The sequence below is a fragment of the Portunus trituberculatus genome, chromosome 48, assembly GCF_017591435.1.
Source record: "Portunus trituberculatus isolate SZX2019 chromosome 48, ASM1759143v1, whole genome shotgun sequence".
NCBI lineage: Eukaryota > Metazoa > Arthropoda > Malacostraca > Decapoda > Portunidae > Portunus > Portunus trituberculatus.
Genome location: NC_059302.1, coordinates 28,732,419 through 28,755,783, shown reverse-complemented (window position 1 = coordinate 28,755,783; position 23,365 = coordinate 28,732,419). Strand labels below are relative to the sequence as shown.

Below are 23,365 nucleotides of genomic sequence, written 5' to 3'. Positions count from 1 at the left end.
GTGCGAGCGCGAGGGGGAGCACGGTCCCAAATCCCTATGTGTGCACCAAATTGCAGCAGTTTAGCCATTCATGAAAGTCGCGGCGAGATTAAAAAGTGTTAATTGGATGTCAGGAGTTTTCCCGCCAGGTGACTCTAGTAGCATAAGGACAGGTAAGGTAATTAGTGTGTGTGTTTGTGTGTGTGTGTGTGTGTGGGTGGGTGGGTGGGTCGGTGTGTGTGTGTGTGTGTGTGTGTGTGGGGAGATGGAGAGAGAGAGAGAGAGAGAGAGAGAGAGAGAGAGAGTACTGCTATATATTGTGCTTTGGCTAATATGTGCTATGTATGTACTTAGGTCCGTAGATATGTATGTGTTAAGATATGTGTATGTATGTATGTATGTATGGATGTATATGTCAATAACACTTGTATACATGCCATTTATTTCCTCCACAGCAGATTCTTTTTTCTAGTGTATCAACTTTACTTACACTCCACACTGTTTTTCTGATACTCTCTCCCTCACTCACATTTTTCCTTCCCTTTCCTCTTGATGCAGTAACTAAGAACCCCGCACCCCAACTCCTCTTCCCCTCCTCTTCCTTTCCTCTTTCATGCATCCCCTCTTCTCATTACATTCATCCTACCCTCTAGTTTCAACCCTCTTTATCCATTCCCTTTCATTCCTGCTCTCCCGTTTCCTTTGAGTCCTCCCTTGGAAGGCCATGCTTTTACCCTTTAATTCTCTCTTAGAAAACGGAAGGAAAAAAAAAGGATGAGAGGAAAAATGTAACGGCAGGTTCATCTATTATTTTTTTTTTTGTCGTGAAGATTTCCGTTTTCTTTTATAATTAATTTTTTTCATCCCGACTTTAATAAATTGATAATAAATTGTTGTCATTTAGCATTCACGGGGAACGAGCGACGCCTTTTCCTTCTTTGTCATTCATTACCTGAGCATGGAAGATTTACACGAGGAAGGACACACACACACACACACACACACACACACACACACACACACAGAGAGAGAGAGAGAGAGAGAGAGAGAGAGAGAGGCTACTTTCATCTAAATTAGTATATGTTTAGTTTTAAAATGATCTTGGAAAAATAGTAGTAGTGATAGTGACTGATGATAGTGATAATAACAGTAATAGTGTGAATAACAAAAACAAAACAACAACAACAACAACAACAACAACAACAATAAGAGAAAATAACAACCAGTAATAGGACAGATCATTTCAATTTCGTTTCTCGTTTTCTTTCATATCCTGTCACTTTTACGTTCGCCTTCCAATCATCATCATCATCATCATCATCATCATCAGAATCATCATCATCAGAATCATCAGAATCACCATCACCACTGTGTAATTCACTACTATAAACTACTTACATATTCTCTTCTTAATTTCCTCCTCCTCCTCCTCCTCTTCCTCCTCCTCCTCCTCCTCCTCCTCCTCCTCCTCCTCCTCCTCTCCCTCTCCTTCATCCTCTTTTCCTCATCCTTCTTCTTTTCCTCCTCCTCCTCCTCCTCCTCCTCCTCCTCCTCCTCCTCCTTCTCCTCCTCCTCCTCCTCTCCCTCTCCTTCATCCTCTTTTCCTCATCCTTCTTCTTTTCCTCCTCCTCCTCCTCCTCCTCCTCCTCCTCCTCCTCCTCTTCCTCCCACGCCCTCCACACTGTCCTACCAAACATTTCCTCAATTCATTATTTTTCTTGAATTTACAACCTTCTCTTATCACTGCCTTGGGTGAAGCTCCTCTCTCTCTCTCTCTCTCTCTCTCTCTCTCTCCTGGGTTTTTTTGACGTGTATCTTCTTTCTTGTGTTTATTATTATGTATTTATTCTGTTTCTATGTTCCCTAATGAGTCTATACATCTATTTATTCCTCTTTTTTTTTTTGGGGGCGGGGTCATTTACCTACTTATAGTTTTTTTTTTTTTAGTCTCTCATCAAATATTCTGCTGGCTCTCTATTTTCTTTTCTTTTTTATCCTGGTTGTTGTCTGATTCATCTTTGTAGCTTTTCTGCTCAGGGAATTTTTATTAATTTATTCACTCTTTTATTTGTAAATTTCTTCTAAACTGTGACTTCTGTCTGACTTTTTCTTTTTCTTGTTGTTTTATTTCATTCATTCGTTTCTCTAACTTGTAAATCTCTAAACTGTAACCTCTGACTTTTTTCTTTTTCTTGTTCCTTTATTTCATTCATTCGTTTCTCAATTTTTATTTACTTTATTTTTTCCACTAATGCTCCGTCTCTGACATTCATTTGATCCCTTTTCTTTTTTTTATCCTCTTTTTGAAGTTTTAAAAGTCTTTCAAATCTTACTCTTTTAGTACTCTCATAGTTCATTTATCTATTCTCTATTCGTTTTTCTATTTTTTTATTTACTTTTTTTCCACTTCATCTTTTTTTTTTTCATCCTGCTTTTGAAGTTTTAAAAGTCTTTCAAATCTTACACTTTTAGTACTCTCATAGTTCCAATTCTCTATCCTGTTTTGAGCTCCGAGATAGAAAACATCAACAGTCTTATGGCTCTTAACTTTTTTGATACTTTCTTTATATAAATCAGAACTTTTTCACCCCCATTTCTTGTTTTCCTTTCATATATTCATTTTCTCGCATCAGTGTTCCTTTCCTTTCCTTCCTTCGTTTTCTTTATTCGCTCCTTTTTTTTTCATTACTTTCTCTTTTCTTTGTTTCCATTTTTCATTCTTCCTTCTTTTCCTCCTTCTTTCTTTCTATTTCTTTTTTTTTTTCTTTTCATATCCTTTTGGTTTTTTTTTCTTCGTTCTTTTTTCTTCATTATTTTCTTATTTCCTTTTCTCTTTTCTTCGTTTCCATATCTCATTCTTCCTTCTTTCCCTCCTTTCTTCTTTCCTTTCTTCCTTCCTTCTTTCCTTCCATGTCATTAATACCACTATACCACTTACATTTCCGTGCAAATCCATCATCATCATCATCATCATCATCATCATCATCACCATCATCTTCACCATTATCATCATCATTGTCATCACCATCATTATCATTCATTCTTCATTCTTTTCCTCCTTCTACACCTCTTCCTCTTCCTCCTCCTTCTCCTCCTCCTCCTCCTCCTCCTCCTCCTCCTCCTCCTCCTCCTCCTCCTCCTCCTCCTCCAGGCATCAGTCAGTCAATCCCCTACCATTCCCTCTCCACTCTACACCACATCCTCGCACACACACTGAGATTGTAGGATATTTTTCTTTCCCTCTTTTTTCCATTTTTTTGTGGCTAGAAGTGATGGAAGGAAAAGAGAAAGATGTGCAAAATTCTTGGTTGGCTGAAGTGTGGATCTCTCTCTCTCTCTCTCTCTCTCTCTCTCTCTCTCTCTCTCTCTCTCTCTCTCTCTCTCGCTCTCGCTCTCTCTCTCGCTCTGGGTCATGACCGCTACGTAAATCAAATCTCGCCACATAAATCCACATAAATCACTCGATGTCCTCCACCTATCTGACGTTTGGAGTTCATTGCGTGGTTGGCTCTCTCTCTCTCTCTCTCTCTCTCTCTCTCTCTCTCTCTCTCTCTCTCTCTGTTTTTCTGTTTCCTTCCTTCCTTCCTTCCTTCATTTTATCTTTCTTTCTTCTTTCTTCTCGTTTTTCTTCTTCTTGTTCGTTTTCTCCTTCCAAATTTTCTCCAATCTTCCTTTTCTCGCTTTCTTCAGTTTTATGTCTTCTCTTCCTTCTTTTTCTTTCTTCTTCTTTTCTTCCTCGTTTTCTTCTTTCTTTTTGTCTTCGTTCATACTGTTTTCGGTTTTCTTTTATTCCAATCTCTCTCTCTCTCTCTCTCTCTCTCTCTCTCTCTCTCTCTCTCTCTCTCTCTCTCTCTCTCTCTCTCTCTCTCTCTCTCTCTCTCTCTCTCTCTCTCTCTCTCTCTCTCTCTCTCTCTCTCTCTCTCTCTCTCTCTCTCTCTCTCTTCTATCCAATTTTTATCTTGTCCGACCTTATCATTCTTTTTCACATTTTTGCTCTTTTTTCAACTCCTCCTCCTCCTCCTCCTCCTCCTCCTCCTCCTCCTCTCCTCCTCCTCCTCCTCCTCCTCCTCCTCCTCCTCCTCCTCCTCCTCCTCTCTTAGCAAGTAGGTGCAAGGAGGAGAGGCTGATCAAGAGCTTTAGTGGAGATAAAAAAAAAATAATACAAGTAATCATTCTCTTGTAAACCTTTCCTCTCCCTCCTCCACATTTTCTCTCAGTCTTTCCCTCTCCTTTTCCTTCCTTCCATTCTCCTCCCTTTATCCTCCTTTATTGCTCTCATAGGCATTTATGGTGTTGTTTTCTTTTGTTATCTCTCTTATTCTTGTTTTTTATCCTATCAATCTTTTCTTTTTCTTTGTTTTTTCCTGTTTTCTTAAATATTTTCTTTCATTTTGTGTTATTTTCTTTTCTTCGCTGTCTTAGTCATTTTTTTTTTCTCTCTTCTCTTTTCTTTTCTTTCTCATCGTCTTTTTTTTCTCCTCTTCTCCTTATTATTATGTTTAGCTTTTCTCTTTTTTTTCCATTGTTTTCCCACTATCTCTTCCACTATCTTCTCTTATCGTCTTTTCTCTTCCGTTTTCCTCTTTTCTTTTCTTTTCTTTCTCTTCTTATTTTTTCTTCTCTTCTCCCTATCATTATGTTTACCTTTCCTCTTCTTTTTGTCATTGTTTTCCCACTATCTCTTTCATTATCTTCTCTTATCGTCTCTTCTCTTCAGCTTTCCTCTTTTCCTCTCTTTCTCTCACTCCCGTTTTCCTTTCACATATCTGTTTCTATTAATTATCTGTCCTCTGTTTTATTTATATTCTATTTTTTTCTTTTTTTCCTATTTATTTCTGTCTTTTCCCTATTTGTTCTTTTCTTCTCATTTTCCTTTTCTTCTTCATATACCTGTTTGTTTTAGTTCTTTTATCGCTGTTTCCCTCTATATCTCTCGTTTTATCTTTTTCCCCCTCTTTCATCCTTTCCTCTTCTTTTTCTTTCATTTCTCCTCTGTTTCTCTCTCACTTCCTTTATTTCCTTCATATATCCATTTCTTCTACTAGTCCTTCTACCTTTGTATTCTTCTTTTTTTTCTTTTATTCATATATTCTCCTCCTTCTTCCTTACTTTTCTTCTTTTGGTCTCTTCAATTATCCTTTTATCTGCTTCTTCTATTAGCTATTTCCCCTGTTTTCTGTTTTCACTAGTAGTTTTTCCTCTTTTTTCCCATCTCTCTTCCCCTTTTCCCCTCTCTCCCCTCGCCTCCCTCTCCCCTCTGCCAGGTGGCGGCGGGAGAGAGTAGCGGCAGGTTTCGTTGGAAAGTTAAAGGGGAGGTTACGCCCTGACATCTGTGCCATGACCTTTTCCATCCACAACCTTACTTTTACTATATGATTGCTCTCTCTCTCTCTCTCTCTCTCTCTCTCTCTCTCTCTCTCTCTCTCTCTCATCTGTTTATCCATATATCTATCCGTTTATTCATCTCTCAATATATCTACTTATATAATTGTCTGTCTATCCGTCGGCATATTTATCTATTTATCTGTTTTTATCTATGTCTGTCTATCATTCTGTTTATCTATCTATATAAACATTTTCTCTCTCTGTCCATCCATTTAGAAGGAGGTGGAGGAGGAGCAACTCTCTCTCTCTCTCTCTCTCTCTCTCTCTCTCTCTCTCTCTCTCTCTCTCTCTCTCTCTCTCTCTCAGAAGATCAGGGATTCAGTTGGCTCTCTGGAAACCAATGTTAGCGCGAGGAAAGGCAGTGGGAATGTTTGAGGAACAGCGAAGGGAGTCAGAGGAAGCATGTAAATAAAGAAAAGTAAATCTATCTTTGGTTTTAGAAAGGATCGAGGGTCAGTGAGTTAAGACCGTGGGTGCTGATGGTGTAGATTAAAGGAGGTGAGACAGTAGGGAAAAGTTTCAGCCCTCGAGGGAAAAGAGGGAGGAAAGAATAGGGATAGAAGTTAAGGGAGGATAGAAGAAGGTAATGTAGGAAAAAGGAATGAGGAAGGAAGAAGGATAGAGAGTAACTGTATGAGAAGAGATCGGAGACGTGCAGTGTATGAGAGAGAGAGAGAGAGAGAGAGAGAGAGAGAGACGTCCATCTGGTAGCAAAGGTGATGCTGCAGAAGATTGAGGCTTGTGGGGAGAATTTGAGAATCTTTGGGGATAATCTTCTTTCTCTTCTTTCTCACGATTGCTTCCAAATTTTTAGAGGACTGTGTGTGTGTGTGTGTGTGTGTGTGTGTGTGTGTGTGTGTGTGTGTGTGTGTGTGTGTGTGTGTGTGTGTGTGTGTGTGTGTGTGTGTGTGTGTGTGTGTGCTCTTTGTTATCTGTTTTCTATGTCCTTTGTTTACATTTGCAAACTCAATGTTGTCTTTGTATTCCTCGGTTCATAATTTGTGACGTTTTTACTTGTGGTGTTTTGATGTAGTGTTTGCATTTCTTGTTTCTCTCTCTCGTCTAAGCATGTAAATGATATTGAAGAAAGTCGTACACGCAGAGAAAGAAATAGAAAAAGATAACTGCTTGCTTGCCTGTTTTATTCCAGTGTTCAGTTTATCACAACAATCTGCCACCCAGTTACAACTTAGAAGCACTTACAAACAAAACCCTCACTGGATAATTACCTTCAATGGTTAAGACCAAGTTACGGTAAGGTATTTAATCTCTGACAGGCTTCCATGTAAGCGAACCGTCAAATTTGGACAAAGACAACAAATATAAGATGAAAGAGAAGTCGTGTGTATCATGATTAGCTGCACCAAATCTCTCTTGCTTCATGGGGGCAAGAAATGAAGACAATAAAGTTTCTGGCATAGTTGTACAGGTGAGACTAATTAGATCGCAACGGCCACAGGAGGAGACTTACCAACCATGAGAAACACGTCCAGAATCGACACAAACAGTTTTCAGAAGACAATACGAACACTTTATTCTTACAATGGAAGAACAAAACTACAACGGGCTTCATTTGTAGCACCTTGAAAATAACTATTATGTAAAACCTATAGAAAAATGAGAGCATTAACCCCTTCAATACTGGGACACATTTTTACCTTGAGTTTTTTTTTACGATTAGATCATTTATTGACATTAGGAAAGGTCTGTGGAGGTCGGAAGATTAATAGCTACAGTCTATACTATTTCAATCACCCACATAAATTTCTTGAGCTGTATAAAATCACCAAATAGTAAGCAGAATGAATATGGGAGCTCGTCATTGTACTGAAGAGATTAAGAACACGAAGATAAGGACATCCAGAATACACCCCAGCTACAAATGCTAACAGATAACGCACACACATACACAGCAAGACAAATACAAGTCCACAGTATGCCAGAACTTTGAAATGCATAGTTATGATACAGAAAGTTAAGGTGGAGGAACAGATGTGACAAACGCAGCTGCTGGAAGGAAGAAAGGAAAGAAGGAAGGATGTGTAAGTGTTTGGGACGGTCTTGCGGGTGAGTGGCATAGTGAGAAGCATATCAAAGGAATAATTGAGACAAATAAGTAAATGAGACGCGTTGTAGTTGTAGTGATGGAAGGAAAGAAGGAAGGAAGAATGTGCAAGCGTTTGGGACAGTCTTGTGGGTGAGCGGTATAGTGAGGAACATATCAGAGCAATAATTGAGACAAATAAGTAAATGAGACACGTTGTAGTTGTAGAGATGGTGGTGGTGGTGGTGGTGGTGGTGATTAGACCGCAAAAAATCTAAAAACTAAATTATACAATATTTTTTTTATTTTACGATGGTGGTGGTGGTGGTGGTGATAGTGGCAGTGTTAGTAGTGTTAATTGAATCGGTGGGAGTGTTAGTAGTGAGCGTGGTGAACGAAATAGCTGTGGTGGTGGTGGTGGTGGTTATGAGGATACGCTTTCATGGGTTGTATTCTATTAGTGATTTGATTTGCGTGTGAAATATTCTGCTCAACTTCCTTCCTGTCTTCACTCATTCTTATCTACCTTCCTTTCTTCCTTCCTTTCTTCTTTCCTTCTTCGTATCACCACTCACTTCCATTTCTATCCATTCCTCCTCATTCGCATTCTCTCCCAGTTTGTCTTCGTCTTCTCAAGTGTTCTTCTTTTCTTCATGATTTGTTGTATTCTTTACCCACGTTTCCTTTATATTTCAAGCTCCTTTCCTCCTCCTCCTCCTCCTCCTCCTCTTCCTCTTCCTCTTTCTCCTCCTGCTCCTCCTTCTCATTCTCAGTTTCCTCTTTTTTCCTCTTTCTTCTTATCCACTTGTCTTCTCACTTTCCTTCATCTTTCTTTTCTCGCCCTCCTCCTCTTCTTCCTCCTCCTCTTCCTCCTCCTCCTCCTCCTCCTCCTCCTCCTCCAGTCTGCGGGAGGTGACAACTCGCTGACTCCTCCCTTCCTCCTCAAACATTCCTCCATTTATCCTCCGTGATTGGTGGTTGCCCAGACGAGGAGGAGGAGGAGGAAAGAATTCTCTCTCTCTCTCTCTCTCTCTCTCTCTCTCTCTCTCTCTCTCTCTCTCTCTCTCTCTCTCTCTCTCTCTCTCTCTCTCTCTCTCTCTCTCTCTCTCTCTCTCTCTCTCTCTCTCTCTCTCTCTCGCAAGTGTGAGTGAGTTAAGAAGGAGATGTTTCCATTTGTAGGAAAATGAGAAGAAGAAAAGAGAAGAATATGAAAGAAGATGAAGAGAGGAGGAGGAGGAGGAGGAGGAGGAGTGAAAGTCGTGTAAGAGAAAGAAGATGAGAAGGAAGGAGACACGAGACAAAGCAAAGTGGTTGTGCAAGATGAAGACGACGAGGAGAAAGAGGAGGAGGAGGAGGAGGAGGAAGAGAAGAAGAAGAGGAGGAGGAGGAGAATAGCAATGATCAAAAGGAAGAAAAGCTCATACGCAACTCTTCATACAGAGAAAAGAAACGTGAAGTAAAAGAAGCATCGTAGCAAAGAAAGAAGAGGCCATAAATAGACAGACTTGTGGAATATTGCAAAAAAAAATCAAACAACCTCAAGGTAACGACGCGATATTATGAAGCAGGTGTGGAAACTATAAGAAACTAAATAAATAAAGTGTAATTACTCCAATTTTTACCATATCTATCCCACTTTCTCTATAACTTTGAAAGATTTCCTTATAATATTGCGTCCTGACACTAGTTCAATGAAAAGATACTGCAGATGTTTGTTGTTTTTTTTTTTTTTTTTTACTGAGAATTAAATGTTAGAGGTCAAGTATTGTAGAAAAACATCTTGTATAATTTTGTCTTTGAAAATGTTTAGTAGGCAGAGTTTGACGACAGGACGGAGGAGAGTGTCAGAACTAGTCATTCTTTACTGTCTAAAACGCGAAGACTAAACATCATGAACTGGATCTAAATACGATTACTGTTCATTTTTTCGACCTTCATTTTAGGTTTTGTTGCCGTTGATATATAAGCTTTTTTTCTTTTTATTTAAACATCATGAACTGGATCTAAATACGATTACTGTTCGATTTTTTCTATCTTCATTTTAGGTTTTGTTACCGTTAATGTTTAAGCTTTTTTTTTCTCTCCTTTTTTCTTAGCCAAGCTTCAGATTACATACTAAAAATACAGAGTTCTGAACATAATGTAATACGTGAAGAATAAACATCATGAACACGATTTTGATACGACTCTTGTTCAAATTTTCGATCCTACTCTTGGTTCTCTTATCGTCTTGTCGTCAGTACTCATATTAGTGTTCTTTTCTAGAGTCAAGCTTCAGATTACTCACTAGATGTTAACTCAGCAAGACTCTGATATAATTCTTACTCTCTCTTATCATAATTGTTATCATTAATGTAGCGTCGTTTTTGGCCAGACTTCAAATTACTCACCAGATAATCACAAAACAAAGCTTCGGATCACTCATTAATGTTAACTCAGCAAGGCTCAAATATAATTCTTACTATCTCTTATCATATTTTTTATCATTAATGTAGCGTCGTTTGACCAGACTTCAGATTACTCACCAGATAATTACAGAACATCATCACTTTTAGCACCACAGAGCCACTTCTTGTCCTAGTCCTGGAAGCTCATACGACTTAATCATTCATGTTCCCTTCACCACACATATGATGACTAACTAGCCTTTTCCTCGCGTGTCGAGCATCTGGTTTGTGGGAAGAGCCTTTTGAATCATGGAAGGAAGCAGATGAAACAAACATGAAGATTCTGAAAACCAAGGAGACCAACAAGGAGGAGGAAGGAAGGAAAGGAGGCAGAACAGAGGGAATGTGGGATGAGAAGAAACTTGCCGCAACAAGACGAGATAAACATTTGAGGGAAAACAAGTGGACATCGTGGCGTGGGAAGCTGGGTGAAGGCAAGCTGTTCATTTTCTTTTCCTTTTCTTTATTTTTCTCTCAGCATCCATCGTTAAACCTTGCCCTTTAGAGAGAGAGAGAGAGAGAGAGAGAGAGAGAGGGGATATGGAGGGCTATGGGGGATGGGGATGGAAGAAAGAGCATCATAACCCATCCATTACCTGCCTGAAGGGAGGAAGAGGGAAGGAAGGAAAGAGGCATTATACTCAAGGGCGTCTGTAGAGGGAGTGAACTTTAGCGATGTGAGCCCTTAGGAAGTCTCGCGGGGGCTTTGATGTCGCTTTTGGTAATGGTAGGACGGGCAAGGCGCCATCCGAGGCCTGTAGCAAGACGCAGACTAAGAGGAGGAGAAGGAGGAAGATTGGGAGGAATTTAGGAGAAACAGGAGTAGATGGGAGTTCGAAATGGTAGGCGTAGTATGAATGCTAAGCCGATGAGTGCGTGTGTGTGTGTGTGTGTGTGTGTGTGTGTGTGTGTGTGTGTGTGTGGAGAGAGGGGAAAGTCATAACTGCCACGTTCCTTATCCGGTTGTCTATCGGTCTGTCTGTCTATCTGTCAGTCTGTCTGTAACGTCTTCATTTATCCTCTCGTCTTAATCTCTTGAGCCACATCAGCTCCCTTTCTCTCGGTTACAGATTAGTGTTTCCTCCTCCTCCTCCTCCTCCTCCTCCTCCTCCTCCTCCTCCTCCTCCTCCTCCTCCTCCTCCTCCTCCTCTCCTCCTCCTCCTCCTCTTCCTATCCCCTGTTCCTCCCTCCACTTCTCTACCCTCCATCCTTCCCTTCTCGCTGCATTCATATCATATTCTGGGCAAAACCTTCTCCACAAACCTCCTCTTCCTTCTCTTCTTTCCTTCTCCTCGACTCCTTCGCTCTCCACTTCCCTTTTTTTCCACCTCTGCACACTCCCTTTCATGTCCGCTCCTCTCCTCGGCTCCTCTGCCTCTCGTGCTTGTGGTTGATGCCTCAATAAAGTCTCGTTTTGTTATCCAACTTTTGAAGTGAAGCGAAAATCCTATCGCCAAATTCCTTCCAACAAAAATCATCGTGGCTTGTGGCGGAATTTCCCCGTTTTCTTATCCATATTTTTTGCTCCATTTTCTGTGGAAACTTGTGGGGAGAATAGAGAGAGAGAGAGAGAGAGAGAGAGAGAGAGAGAGAGAGAGGAGAGGGAGTAAAAAAAAGATGGAAAGATGGAGCTTGTGAAGAAAGATACACTTAACATATAGATGAATAGATAAATGGATGTCCCTAAATAACTTTTGAGTAAGAAAATGCAGTTGGACAGAATAATGTATGGGTGAGGAGAAAAAAAGAAAAGAGAGAGAGGAAAAAATGGGAGATGGACGGCAGGAAAGACTTAGCTTGTGAAAATAGATACAAACATATGGATAAATACATAAATAGATATCTATAAGTAGATTTTGAATAAGAAAACATCGACAGACTCAAAGATAGATGGGTGAGGAGAAAAGAATAGAGAGAAAAAGAAAGAGAGACTGCATAGAAAGACTTAACTTGTGAAAATAGATACAAACATATAGATAGATAGATAAATGGACATCCGTAAGTAGCTTTTAAGTAGAGAAATTATAGACAGACAGAAAGATAGATGGGTGAAGAGAAAAGAAGAGAGAGAGAGAAAAAAAAGAGATAGACGAGAATGAGAGAAGCAGCTTATGAATATAAATACACCTAACAAATACCAAGATAAATGGACATCTGAATAGGAAAATGTAGACAGACAAAGATAGATAGGTAGATAGATAACTGGACAGATCAAAGATAATAAAACAAGCTTCGAAAAAAAAGAACTGCCATATTCTGAGGGAAACTATTGACGGTCAACAACTGTGGCTCAATTCCCGTGTGAGATAGTGTGAAATGGTCTCTTTCTATAGTAAAGTTCGATGTAAAGAAGTAAATAGGGAAGACAGAGAGAGAGAGAGAGAGAGAGAGAGAGAGAGAGAGAGTGTGTGTGCGTATGTGCTTGTGATTTTTATTCAAGATAGGAGTTATACATTGAAATAGAAATTCTCTCTCTCTCTCTCTCTCTCTCTCTCTCTCTCTCTCTCTCTCTCTCTCTCTCTCTCTCTCTCCGATTTACACTGATGGGTATTTGATGGTGAATGTGTTGTAGATTTCTAGAAGAGAAATTAGAGAGAGAGAGAGAGAGAGAGAGAGAGTGTGTGTGTGTGTGTGTGTGTGTGTGTGTGTGTGTGATCTCCATCAATTACTGCAGTAGGAAAAATAACTCACACACTGACATTATTGCTTCAGAAGACACATTAAGAGACAACACCTCGTTTCTACCCTCTCCTCCTCCTCCTCCTCCTCTCCTCCTCCTCCTCCTCCTCCTCCTCCTCCTCCTCCTCCTCCTCCGTCTCGTACTGCAGACACAACATAGCAGTAATAATAATAGTTAAAATGGAGAATTTAGTACCGTAGAATTATCATTGACATCTTTTTTTTATCAATTAATTAGTAGAAAGTAAGAGAAAAAATGAGGAAGGGCGAGAAGAGGGTGGTGGTGGTGGTGGTGGTGGTGGTGGTGGTGGTGGTGGAGGTAGAGAGAGAGAGAGGGTGAGGGGGGTAGGAGTCGTGGGAGGGAGTAGTGGTGGAGATAACGCAATAGCAATACATCTTTGAGTCGCAATATTGAATGGAAGAGTCTCAGTTTTCATCTCTCTGGAGTGTCTTGTTAGGGTTGGATCCTCCTCCTCGTGTGGGAAGGAGTAGTAATTGGGTTCGAATCCATCACGTGGCGCACTTTTGTTGATACTTTTTTTACGAAGAAAGGGCGTTAATACTGTACACGATTATTATTATTATTATTATTATTATTATTATTATTATTATTATTATTATTATTATTATTATTATTATTATTATTACTATTATTTTCATTGCTATTATTATTATTATATGTAGGATAACACTTAAAATTAGCTTTTGATGTATCCGTTTTGGTTTTAAGCTTCCTCCTTTTTTCTCTCTCTAATTAAAGTGAATATTTATGTTAGTTTTCTTATCAAACCTGATGTGAGAGATTATACAAGTACAGAACGAGAATTTGACTTCTCTCTCTCTCTCTCTCTCTCTCTCTCTCTCTCTCTCTCTCTCTCTCTCTCTCTCTCTCTCTCTCTCTCTCTCTCTCTCTCTCTCTCTCTCTCTCGTACCTTTTACAGAATTAGCATCACCATAAGTTAGTCAACGGTACAAAATAAAGCTCAGTACAAATGCTACGATAATTCCTCTGTGGAAGCGTGGTGCAGTGAGTCGCCGATGAGCAGAGCAATGGACAGGAAAGTGAAGGACGCGCGTTCACTGTGATGCTGCCAGTACTCGATTGAATAAATGTTGTAGAGGTAATTAACTGTGAGTGAGAGAGAGAGAGAGAGAGAGAGAGAGAGAGAGAGAGAGAAATAGTCGTTCATGTATAGGAAGTATGCATACGTACATAGGTAAGGTAAAATTTCTGTTATCAATTACTAATGATAATATTGATAATAATACTGCTGCCACCACCACCACCACCATCACCACTACTACTGCTACTACTACTACCACTACCACTAGTACTGCTACTAATACTGCTACCTTTACAACCACTACCACTACCACTACCACCACCACCACCACCACTACTACTACCACCACCCCCACCACCACCACCACTACTACTACTACCACCACCACTACCACCACTACCACTACTACTACTACAACAACTACGACTACTACTACTAGTACTACTACTACCACTACTACAACTACAACTACTACTACTACTACTACTACTACTACAACAACAACAACAACTACTACTACTACTACTACTACTACTACTACTAACCACCACAATTCCAACCCTAACCACGATAACAACATCTCCACAACTCGTATAACAACAAAACAACAAAATGGAGGCATACGTATAGTTCTTTATGGGAGCAGTAAGCAGGTGGGCTGAGGTAAATAGTACGTGTAATCTTGGCAGAGGTGACGTGTGGCTAAATCAAGCGGAGGAACACGAGTAATGGTAGTCTTCAAGTATGTAGTTTCGTGTCAGCTTGCTCGGGGTTTAAAAGGAAGACAGCAACACGCATACCATTTTCTACCCTTGCCATGCTCAGGGGGGGAGGGTGGGGAGGGACAGAGAGGGGCTCGAGAATTTGTAACCTTATTTTAGTTTAATTTCCGGGAAGAGAAATGGCGATTACTTTTGAGACGTAAAGAAGGTACAACGAATTTCCTGCTGCCCCTTCCTTCTCCCTCTCTCTTTCTCTTTCTCTCCTCTCATGCTCTCCTTCCCCCACCTCCACCCACCCCCTACAGGAGGCACTGCCACGCAGGCATTAAAGAAGCACACACCCACACGCACGCATACTAATACTGCTGCTCTTACTGCTATTACTACTATTGCTACTACTACTACTACTACTACTACTACTACTACTACTACTACTACTACTACTACTACTACTACTACTACTACTACTACTACTACTACTATGCCATAATAGTACATTGCTAATAATGATACAACAACAAATACTATCTAAGCTACTTATCAGCTTCTGTTACTTGTAATAACGATGATAATTACGATAAGGATGGTAATATCAATAATAAGAATTAGAGTAATAATAATAATAATAATAATAATAATAATAATAATAATAATAATAATAATAATAATAATAATAGTGAAAATAATGATAATAATCATAATAATCATAATAATAATAATAATAATAATAATAATAATAATAATAATAATAATAATAAATAATAATAATAATAATAATAATAATAATAATAATAATAATAATAATAATAACAACAAACAATAACAACAGCAATAACAACAGCAGCAACAACAAAACAACAACAACAAAGACAACAGCTACAACGACGATAATCATGATAATATTAATAATGCTAAACAACAACAACAATAATACTGAAGGAGAGAACATAGGAATGATCAGGACGTGTTGGAGAGCACCCATGGCTTCCTGAGCAGTGGTGGCGGCGGGACTGAGTGGAAGGCTGGTGTTGGGGAGGCAGGGCCCGCGTGGGAGTGACGGGCGAGCACCAGAGAGTAATGTGAATGATGAGAGGGATCGCACACCACCCTATCAATATCCACTGACAACTTATTAGTGCCGCCGTGTGACATAAAATTAACAGAAACTCACATTATTCTATCGCTAAACACGTCACCATCCACATTACAACAGAAACAGTAACACCTCATCTATTTTGTAAAGTGTAATGGCGTTCGTATTACTATTATGCAGCAGATGTTCAGTGGGGCGAGGCATTCCCGGCAGAGCGAGGCGGCGGGTAGTGGAGTATTTTTAGCATAAATATGGTACGTAGTGAAGCAGGCTTAGCGTTTGATCCTCTGTTTCATACGAGAGGCCACGGAAGACCTGGGGAAAATCCTTGAAAATTAAAGATAAAAGCGAATCTTGGTTAAGTTAGATAGGATTCTTTTTCCTTGCCTCTTATCTTACCCAGAGACAAGAAAAATTATATTGAAGTTAGGTGAGATAGAACTGTTTTTATCCTGCCTGACTTACTGCAGAGACCAAGTGAGAAATAGTCAAATGTGAGAAAGAATTTATTTTTTCAACTTGGCTTGTCTTCAATTGATATGAGAAAATAGACGAGATGGAGACGATTTCCTTTACAAACCTGCAATCGAATAATGTGCAACTGAAATCACTGTGGAGATGAACAAACGAATACAGAGACAAGTTTACCTGTTCCAAAGACAAGACATGACACAGACCAGAGACGGACACACACACACACACACACACAGACCTATTGTTTACCTGTTTACCTGTTTACCTGCACCGGAAGCACTCGAAGCTCACGTGACCTCCCACAGGTGTTACGGACCTGCACACTTTGCAACTAAATGGCCGCTTCTATTCTCTACGTTGTCTTCAGTTACTCTAATTAGGATAGCCGGCGTATGGTTAATTTGCACGGGCCGCCTCAGCCTTGTAATAAGCCGCTGTGTGGAGGAAATTTTTAGCCGCATGAGAAAAGCTTGGCGGCGAAGATTGCGAGGCTCTGCGGGGCTCTGCTGGTGGCGGTGGCGGTGGTGATGGTGGTGGCGGTGATGGTGCTGGTGTTTGTTTCCTGAAGTTGCACTATAAAAGGATATTATGCTGCGTGCTTTTCTTTCCTTTTTTTTTCTCTCTCTGGTGTGTGTGTGTGTGTGTGTGTGTGTGTGTGTGTGTGTGTGTGTGTGTTTATGAAGTTTCATTAGACATTTTTTATACATATTCCAAACTCCATTATTTTCTTTTATTATATTAGATGTTGTTGACTTTTTCTCCGGTGAATGAATACTATTTTTTTCTTACATATTGATAACACACCTACACACGATTTTCATTTTTTTTCTTTCTTTCTTTCTTTGTATCTCGTAATATTATTTTTTTCATTTCACTGCACGCATAAATTCAATTGTTTTGTTATATGATTTCTACTCTCTCTCTCTCTTTCTCTCTCTCTCTCTCTCTCTCTCTCTCTCTCTCTCTCTCTCTCTCTCTCTCTCTCTCTCTCTCTCTCTCTCTCTCTCTCTCTCTCTCTCTCGATCCTTCATGTTTAAAGACTGGTATAACATGGTAGTTGTTGTGTGTGTGTGTGTGTGTGTGTGTGTGTGTGTGTGTGTGTGTGTGTGTGTGTGTGTGTGTCTGTGTCTGTGTCATAGGGAGAAGAAGACAATGGAGATATGTAGGAGGGGAATGGAGTGGTGTGAGAGAGAGAGGACAGGGAGAGAGGGAGAGGACAGGAGTGGAGACAGTGAGCGACCTACAGGAGGGAGCCATCGTGTCCCTCCACCCCAGAAAGAAAAGCCAGGCAAGTCTCGCTGTGCCTCGTAGCGTAGAGAAATAGCCCCGTGTGATCTTCCTCCATATTTCTCACGATGGAAAGAATTGGCTCTCTCCCTCTTTCTATTTCCCTCTCCCTCTCCCTCTTTCTATCTTTCTCTCTCCCTCTCTCCCTCCCATCCTTCTATACGAACGATGTTTAGATAAAAGGTATTTTTTCTCCTCTCTCTCCTTCTTGTGTTTATTTTGCATTCGTTTTGAGTTATGGATAGTCCAGGCGTCATAAAGTTCCCAATAGTTTAACGTATTGTAACGTATTGTGTTGCTTCTGGAAATATTCTTCAGCACATGGTAAAGAGAGAGAGAGAGAAAGGCTAGCAGAGAAGTCACGCCATTGTGGATAGAGTGAGTAAGGTTGATTTTCCAGAATACACTATCTTTTATCTCCTTTTGGTTAGTGAGTCAGAAGCCAAATTGAAATGCTTTGTTACGATTAGATCCCCATTTGGGAGTGTCTTTAATTAATTCGGCCAGGCAAACTGATTTAACGAACTAACTATGCTCTGATTAAACGACATCATTTGTATTCATTGAGCTCCTGGTTGCCTGTTTATCTCCACCAAAAGAAAAAAAAGGTTATCATGTTATTACCTTCTCTTGTTTTTCTCTACTTTTCTTCCTTTCCTTCCTTTCCGTTACTGTAGTTCACTTCTGAATACCTCACAAAATTACCTTGATTACCCCACAAAAAAGTACAGAATAATTACCCTTATATACCTTTTCTTTCCTCCTTTTTTTCCCCTCTCTTTTTTCCTCCTCTTCCGGTTGGCAATGGCATGAAATAAGACCCTAACCTTGATACCAGCGATAATAAAATTTGAAGGTTCGCTGCGGAAAACTGGCGAGGACGAAGTGGGCAGGAGTGAAGCAGGGAGCCGCTGGAGGTCATTTACTTGCACAACGATCCATCTCCCGCAGGTAATGAGCTTCCGTAACCAGGTAGTTGGTCTTGTTTCATCCCTCGACCCAACCAATTACGGGACAGGCATCCAGGAACCACTACTACACCCTACTACCCCCGGCGTCCTCCTCCTCTTCCTCTTCCTACTCCTTCCTCTCCCTTTATCCATCTCCCTGCCCTTTCGATGCCTCTCCGGTCGCTTATATGAGAATTATACAGCAGTGACATCCCGAATTTGTGAGGCTTGTGCGGTTATATAGGGAATAATCTAGTTTTGTTCCATCTCCGGTGTCCATTGGGTCCGGTTCGGTTGGTTTCGACTAATTCGGTTCCGTTCCTGAATAGAATACAAACCGAAAGGACGAGGCTGAAGGAAATGTGAATTGGGCTGTTAAGGAAATATACTGCTATTGTTTTTTTTTCTATCTTTTTTTCTTTTTTTATTAATCCATGTGTGTTGTTGGTGTTGTTGGTGTGGCGTTTGTGTATGGAAAGCTCGTTCCGGTGTGTGTTTTTTGTGCTCTTTCTCTTCTCGGGAGTGTGAGAAGGCGGGGAGGAGAAAGGGAAGGTACTGTTCTATTGGCTTGTTTTGATTTGTTTTGGGGCGTGGTGTCTTTGTCCGTCCCTGCCTGTGTCCTTGTTAGAGAGAGACAGAGAGAGAGAGAAGGAGAGAGAGAGAGAGAGAGAGAGAGAGAGAGAGAGAGAGAGAGAGAGAGAGAGAGAGAGAGAGAGAGAGAGAGAGAGAGAGAGAGAGAGAGAGAGAGAAAGACAGTACAAAACCATGTGTCACCAGTGCCGTAACGAGAGTGTCGCTGCAGCAGTGCCACCTCATCCCCGTGTGGGCCGCGCCGTGTGTTGCTTGAGTCTGGTTGTCACCCTATGTGCCATGGCCCCAATCACCCTGTCATGGCCCTGTGAACCACGCTTGTCAACCTCGCTGGCCGGTTCTTGTTGCCTTTATAGTGTCCGCTGGTGTCCTATCCACAAAGCAGTACCCCCATGTCCCAATGTCCCCTGTGTGTCCCTGTGCATGACCCCAGTGGCTTGCAGTCGCTACGTGGTGATCTAACTGAGGTCGTGTTTGTATCCGCAGTTCGCGACCTGTGCCGAGGGAAGAAGTGCCACCATGGTGCTCTCTGCGTGCCTTCCGAGGACGGCCGAAGTACCAGGTGTGAGTGCCCCACGGAGTGCCGCGTCTATGGAGGCGGTTTGGGCTCCTTACCTGTCTGTGGCTCCGATGGCCAGGATTATGACAACGAGTGCCAGCTTCGAAGACATGCCTGCAGGAATCAGAAACACCTGGAGGTCAAATTTGTGGGTAAATGCGGTAAGTAAGCGTTCTTAATGTTTACTCTCTCTTCACTTGTAGTTTGGTGGAAAAGCTATTTTTTTCTTGCACTTCTACCTTTTTCCTTACTTTTTTTTATTATGAAGTGGCAAGTAAACTCATCTACTCCACTTAGTAGCCATACATTCATGCACTTCAGGAAAATATATATAAATCATTTTCTTCCATTCCTTTCCTTTCCATTACTTTTAGCTTTTTATTTTTGCGGTTTTTCTCTCACCATTTCTTTCTTCATCTTTGTCCTTAAGGCCTTGATGTTGCCCCTTACTCCCTTCTTCTTTCCTTTCCCTCCCTCCCTCCCTGTTGCTTCCGCCTTTCCCAAGCTTGCAGAGTATAATAATAAGACCCTCACCCATCCTGGCGTGTAATCCTCAGCGGTATTAACACAGCACACACCATGATCCTCCTCGGTGCTGTCCAGGAAACATCTTACGTCAGCGAGAGAAGCAAACTAGTGGTGGAAGAAAAAAAAACTTTAATATTCCAGGCGACTGTGTAGAGCCATGAGGGGAAAATGAGTACGGTGGGAGACGTGTTTTGGTCCCTAAAGTACTGAGCGTGAGGGAAAGAGGGAGCGGCGCGTGAGGATGGTAATGTTCGACTGGGTAAGTGAGGGGAAGACGATGCTGAGGGAGAGGAGCGATGAAGGAGACGTGACAAGGGAAAAAAGTACCGATAAGGGAGAAAGGGAAGAGGGTAAAGTACTACTGAAGGGGACGTGACCGGAAAAGTAGTAATGAGGGGAAGGAACGTGAGAGGGGAAGTGGTGCCGGTAAAAGGAATCAGAACGAGGAGAGAAGAGGGAACAGGGAAATTTGCAAAGGAGGTGAAAAGAATAACAGTAGGGAAGGGATAAGCGGTTGCAACGAGGAGACGAAGTGATAAAAGGCAAGCCAGAAATGAAAGAATGAGATGCAGTGCAGGAGTGACGGAATGGAAGTACGTACGTAAGATATAAGGAAAGATGAAGCGTGTAAGTGGCTATCAATATAATGCGGCGTTTTCTTATTTTGATCACCTAATGAGTGGTGTTACTTTGTTAGGGACGCAGTACAGTGATGTTTACTACTGCTACTGCTACTACTACTACTACTACTGCTACTACTGCTGCTGCTGCTACTGCTACTACTGCTACTGCTGCTGCTGCTGCTGCTGCTGCTGCTGCTGCTGCTACTACTGCTGCTGCTGCTGCTGCTGCTACTGCTGCTGCTGCTGCTGCTACTGCTACTGCTGCTGCTGCTGCTGCTGCTGCTGCTGCTGCTGCTGCTGCTGCTGCTGCTGCTGCTGCTGCTGCTGCTGCTGCTGCTGCTACTGCTGCTGCTACTGCTGCTGCTACTGCTGCTGCTGCTACTACTGCTGCTACTACTACTACTACTACTACTACTACTACTACTACTACTACTACTACTATTGCTGCTATAAGATCCACCTATTCCTTTTTCTTTGGTTGACTGCATATCTCTCTCTCTCTCTCTCTCTCTCTCTCTCTCTCTCTCTCTCTCTCTCTCTCTCTCTCTCTCTCTCTCTCTCTCTCTCTCTCTCTCTCTCTCTTACCCGCCTCCACCTCACCGCCACACGCAGCAGATATCGGGGCCATCTCTCACCTGCTGGGGACGTGATTTGATGACCTGCTGTATACCTGGGGAAGGGAGAGATAGGCTGCTTCCCTCCTTCCCTCTAACAACCCCTACCCCCTGACATCCCAACCCCCTGTCGGCCGTGTCGGTGGTCGCTCAGAACCAAGCCAGTGATAGCGGCAGCAGAATATTCCTCCCGGCCACTGGTGTAAGGGAGGAAACAGGCTGAGGGGTATACGTGACTTTCGGCCTTCAGGAGTCTGGGAAAATGGACGCTATGCATATTTGTGAGTGTATATACATCAGGGAATCATGTTTTGAAGGAGTCCTGATTTGGTTTGCATTGATGTTTGCCCGGCCAACTGAAGGAATTTAGTGACCAACAACACACTGATATAGAATGAACTAGATAATTGTGGGAGATAAACTGGGGGGAAATGCAAGTAATGAAGGCCAAGTCACACCATAGAAGGGGGACAATATTGAGACAGTGTGGTGTGTTGAAGCAGAGGTGAAACAAGCTCATAGATACTAAGAAGTAAGTGTGTTGCTATTGTGAGTCATCGTTGTTACCGTCACCCTCGAGAGCATTCAGTGGGCGGTCCCATATACCGGAGACGGGTATACATTGTCAGGAAGGGAATGAGTAATGAGAAGGGAAGAAAGAAGACAGTCAGTTGGAAAAGAGGAAAATAAGGAAAACTAACGAAAGAGGAAAGAGGGAGGAAAATATTTAGTTAGAGTGAAAATAATCAGACAGGAACGAAATAGCCAGACAGGGACGAAATAGCCAGACATGGACGAAATAGCGAGACGGACGAGATAGCCAGACAGGGACGAAATAGCCAGAGAGGAACGAAATAGCCAGAGAGGGACGAAATAACCAGTGACGAAATAGCCAGAAGGGAACGAAATAACCAGACAGGGACGAGATAGCCAGACAGGGACGAAATAACCAGACAGTGACGAAATAGCCAGACAGGGACGAAATAACCAGACAGGGACGAAATAACCAGAGAGGGACGACATAGTCAGAAGTGCACCGTATATTTCTACACGTTCCAAGTTTTAATTGCTATTTTATTGAGACTACGGACATGAGTAACAGTTGAGTCGCGCTCTGGCGGTATTTCCCTCCCAATGTTAATGTGCAATCCACGTCAAGCCCGATAGGAAGATGCGAGCCAATATGAAAAATGGGAAACGCCAATAGAAGAAGAAGAAGAAGAAGAAGAAGAATCCACGTCAGCTACCACAAAAAAGTCATGAAAAAGTTTTAAATTTCACTAATTCCCTCGTTATTATGGTTATTAGTAAAGATAGGACGTCGAAACATTGTGATAGGTTTGTCAATACCATTATCTTCTTCTTCTTCTTCTTCTTCTTCTTCTTCTTCTTCTTCTTCTTCTTCTTCTTCTTCTTCTTCTTCTTCTTCTTCTTCTTTTTCTTCTTCTTCTTCTTCATGCGGTCTTAATCCCAATGTATTGCAGGGTCAGCGGCTCGAGTTATCCTTCTCCATCTGTTTCTCTCTATTGCATTATCTTCTTGAACTCCCAGCTTCCTCATGTCACTTCGTGTTACGTCTCTTCATCTTATTCTTTGTTTTCCAACACTCCTTCTCCCCTAACCCCCGCCATCATTGCCTTCTTCTCGAGTTCATCCTCTTCTCTCCTTTTCACGTCTCCAAAATATCTTAGTCAAGTCAGTGCCACAATATTTACTCAATTGTTTCCCTTTTTTCCACATATCCATAAAAAACAAATACCAAGTCAAATATTACCCGACTTAACTGTCCAAAAAAATATCAATGGACAAAAGGTACAAGAGACACGTGAGTCCAAGGTATATAATCTACTTCCCTCTGATCCTCTTTCAAACAAAAAATAAAAACAAATGTACCAGTAAAGGAACATATAAAAAGAACAAAACAGCAGCAGATCTGTGTGCCCATACGAGACTGTTTGTCACAAAGTACAAGGTGTGTTATGTAGGAAATGTCAAAGAGCAAAAGGCGAAGGTTCTTTCTTCCTTTGTGTTCCTTTGTGATTAGTAATTTCCAGCCGTGAGCCTCGCGTATCGAAACAGGAAACGAGACTATTTGCATGTGATGAGTCTCGGGGTCTCGGGGACTCGTCAGGCCTCGACAACACCGGTAATCACGTGCAAATTGAACACCCCTGGAAATCGATAGTTCCGTAACAAGAATTAAAAAGTGCAATACGTACACAAATTTATCTCTTCTTTACCGCCGGAATTAAATTAACGTAAGTATGTAGTATAATCACGCTAAAGTAGGATTAGGTTAAGTGAGTGGGATTACGTGTAGAATTAA

At 41.4% G+C, this 23,365-nt stretch overlaps 1 protein-coding gene across 9 annotated transcripts in view; it reads left to right on the top strand.

Annotated features, from left to right (window-relative positions):
• LOC123498954 (agrin-like) overlaps positions 1–23,365 on the top strand; it is an 849,095-nt gene that overhangs the window by 771,220 nt on the left and 54,510 nt on the right. For all 9 annotated transcript variants that reach the window (XM_045246556.1, XM_045246559.1, XM_045246558.1 and 6 more), the window contains one exon: positions 19,202–19,435. In XM_045246556.1, coding sequence (XP_045102491.1) covers positions 19,202–19,435 — 234 coding nt within the window. The remainder of the gene's footprint in view (positions 1–19,201; positions 19,436–23,365) is intronic.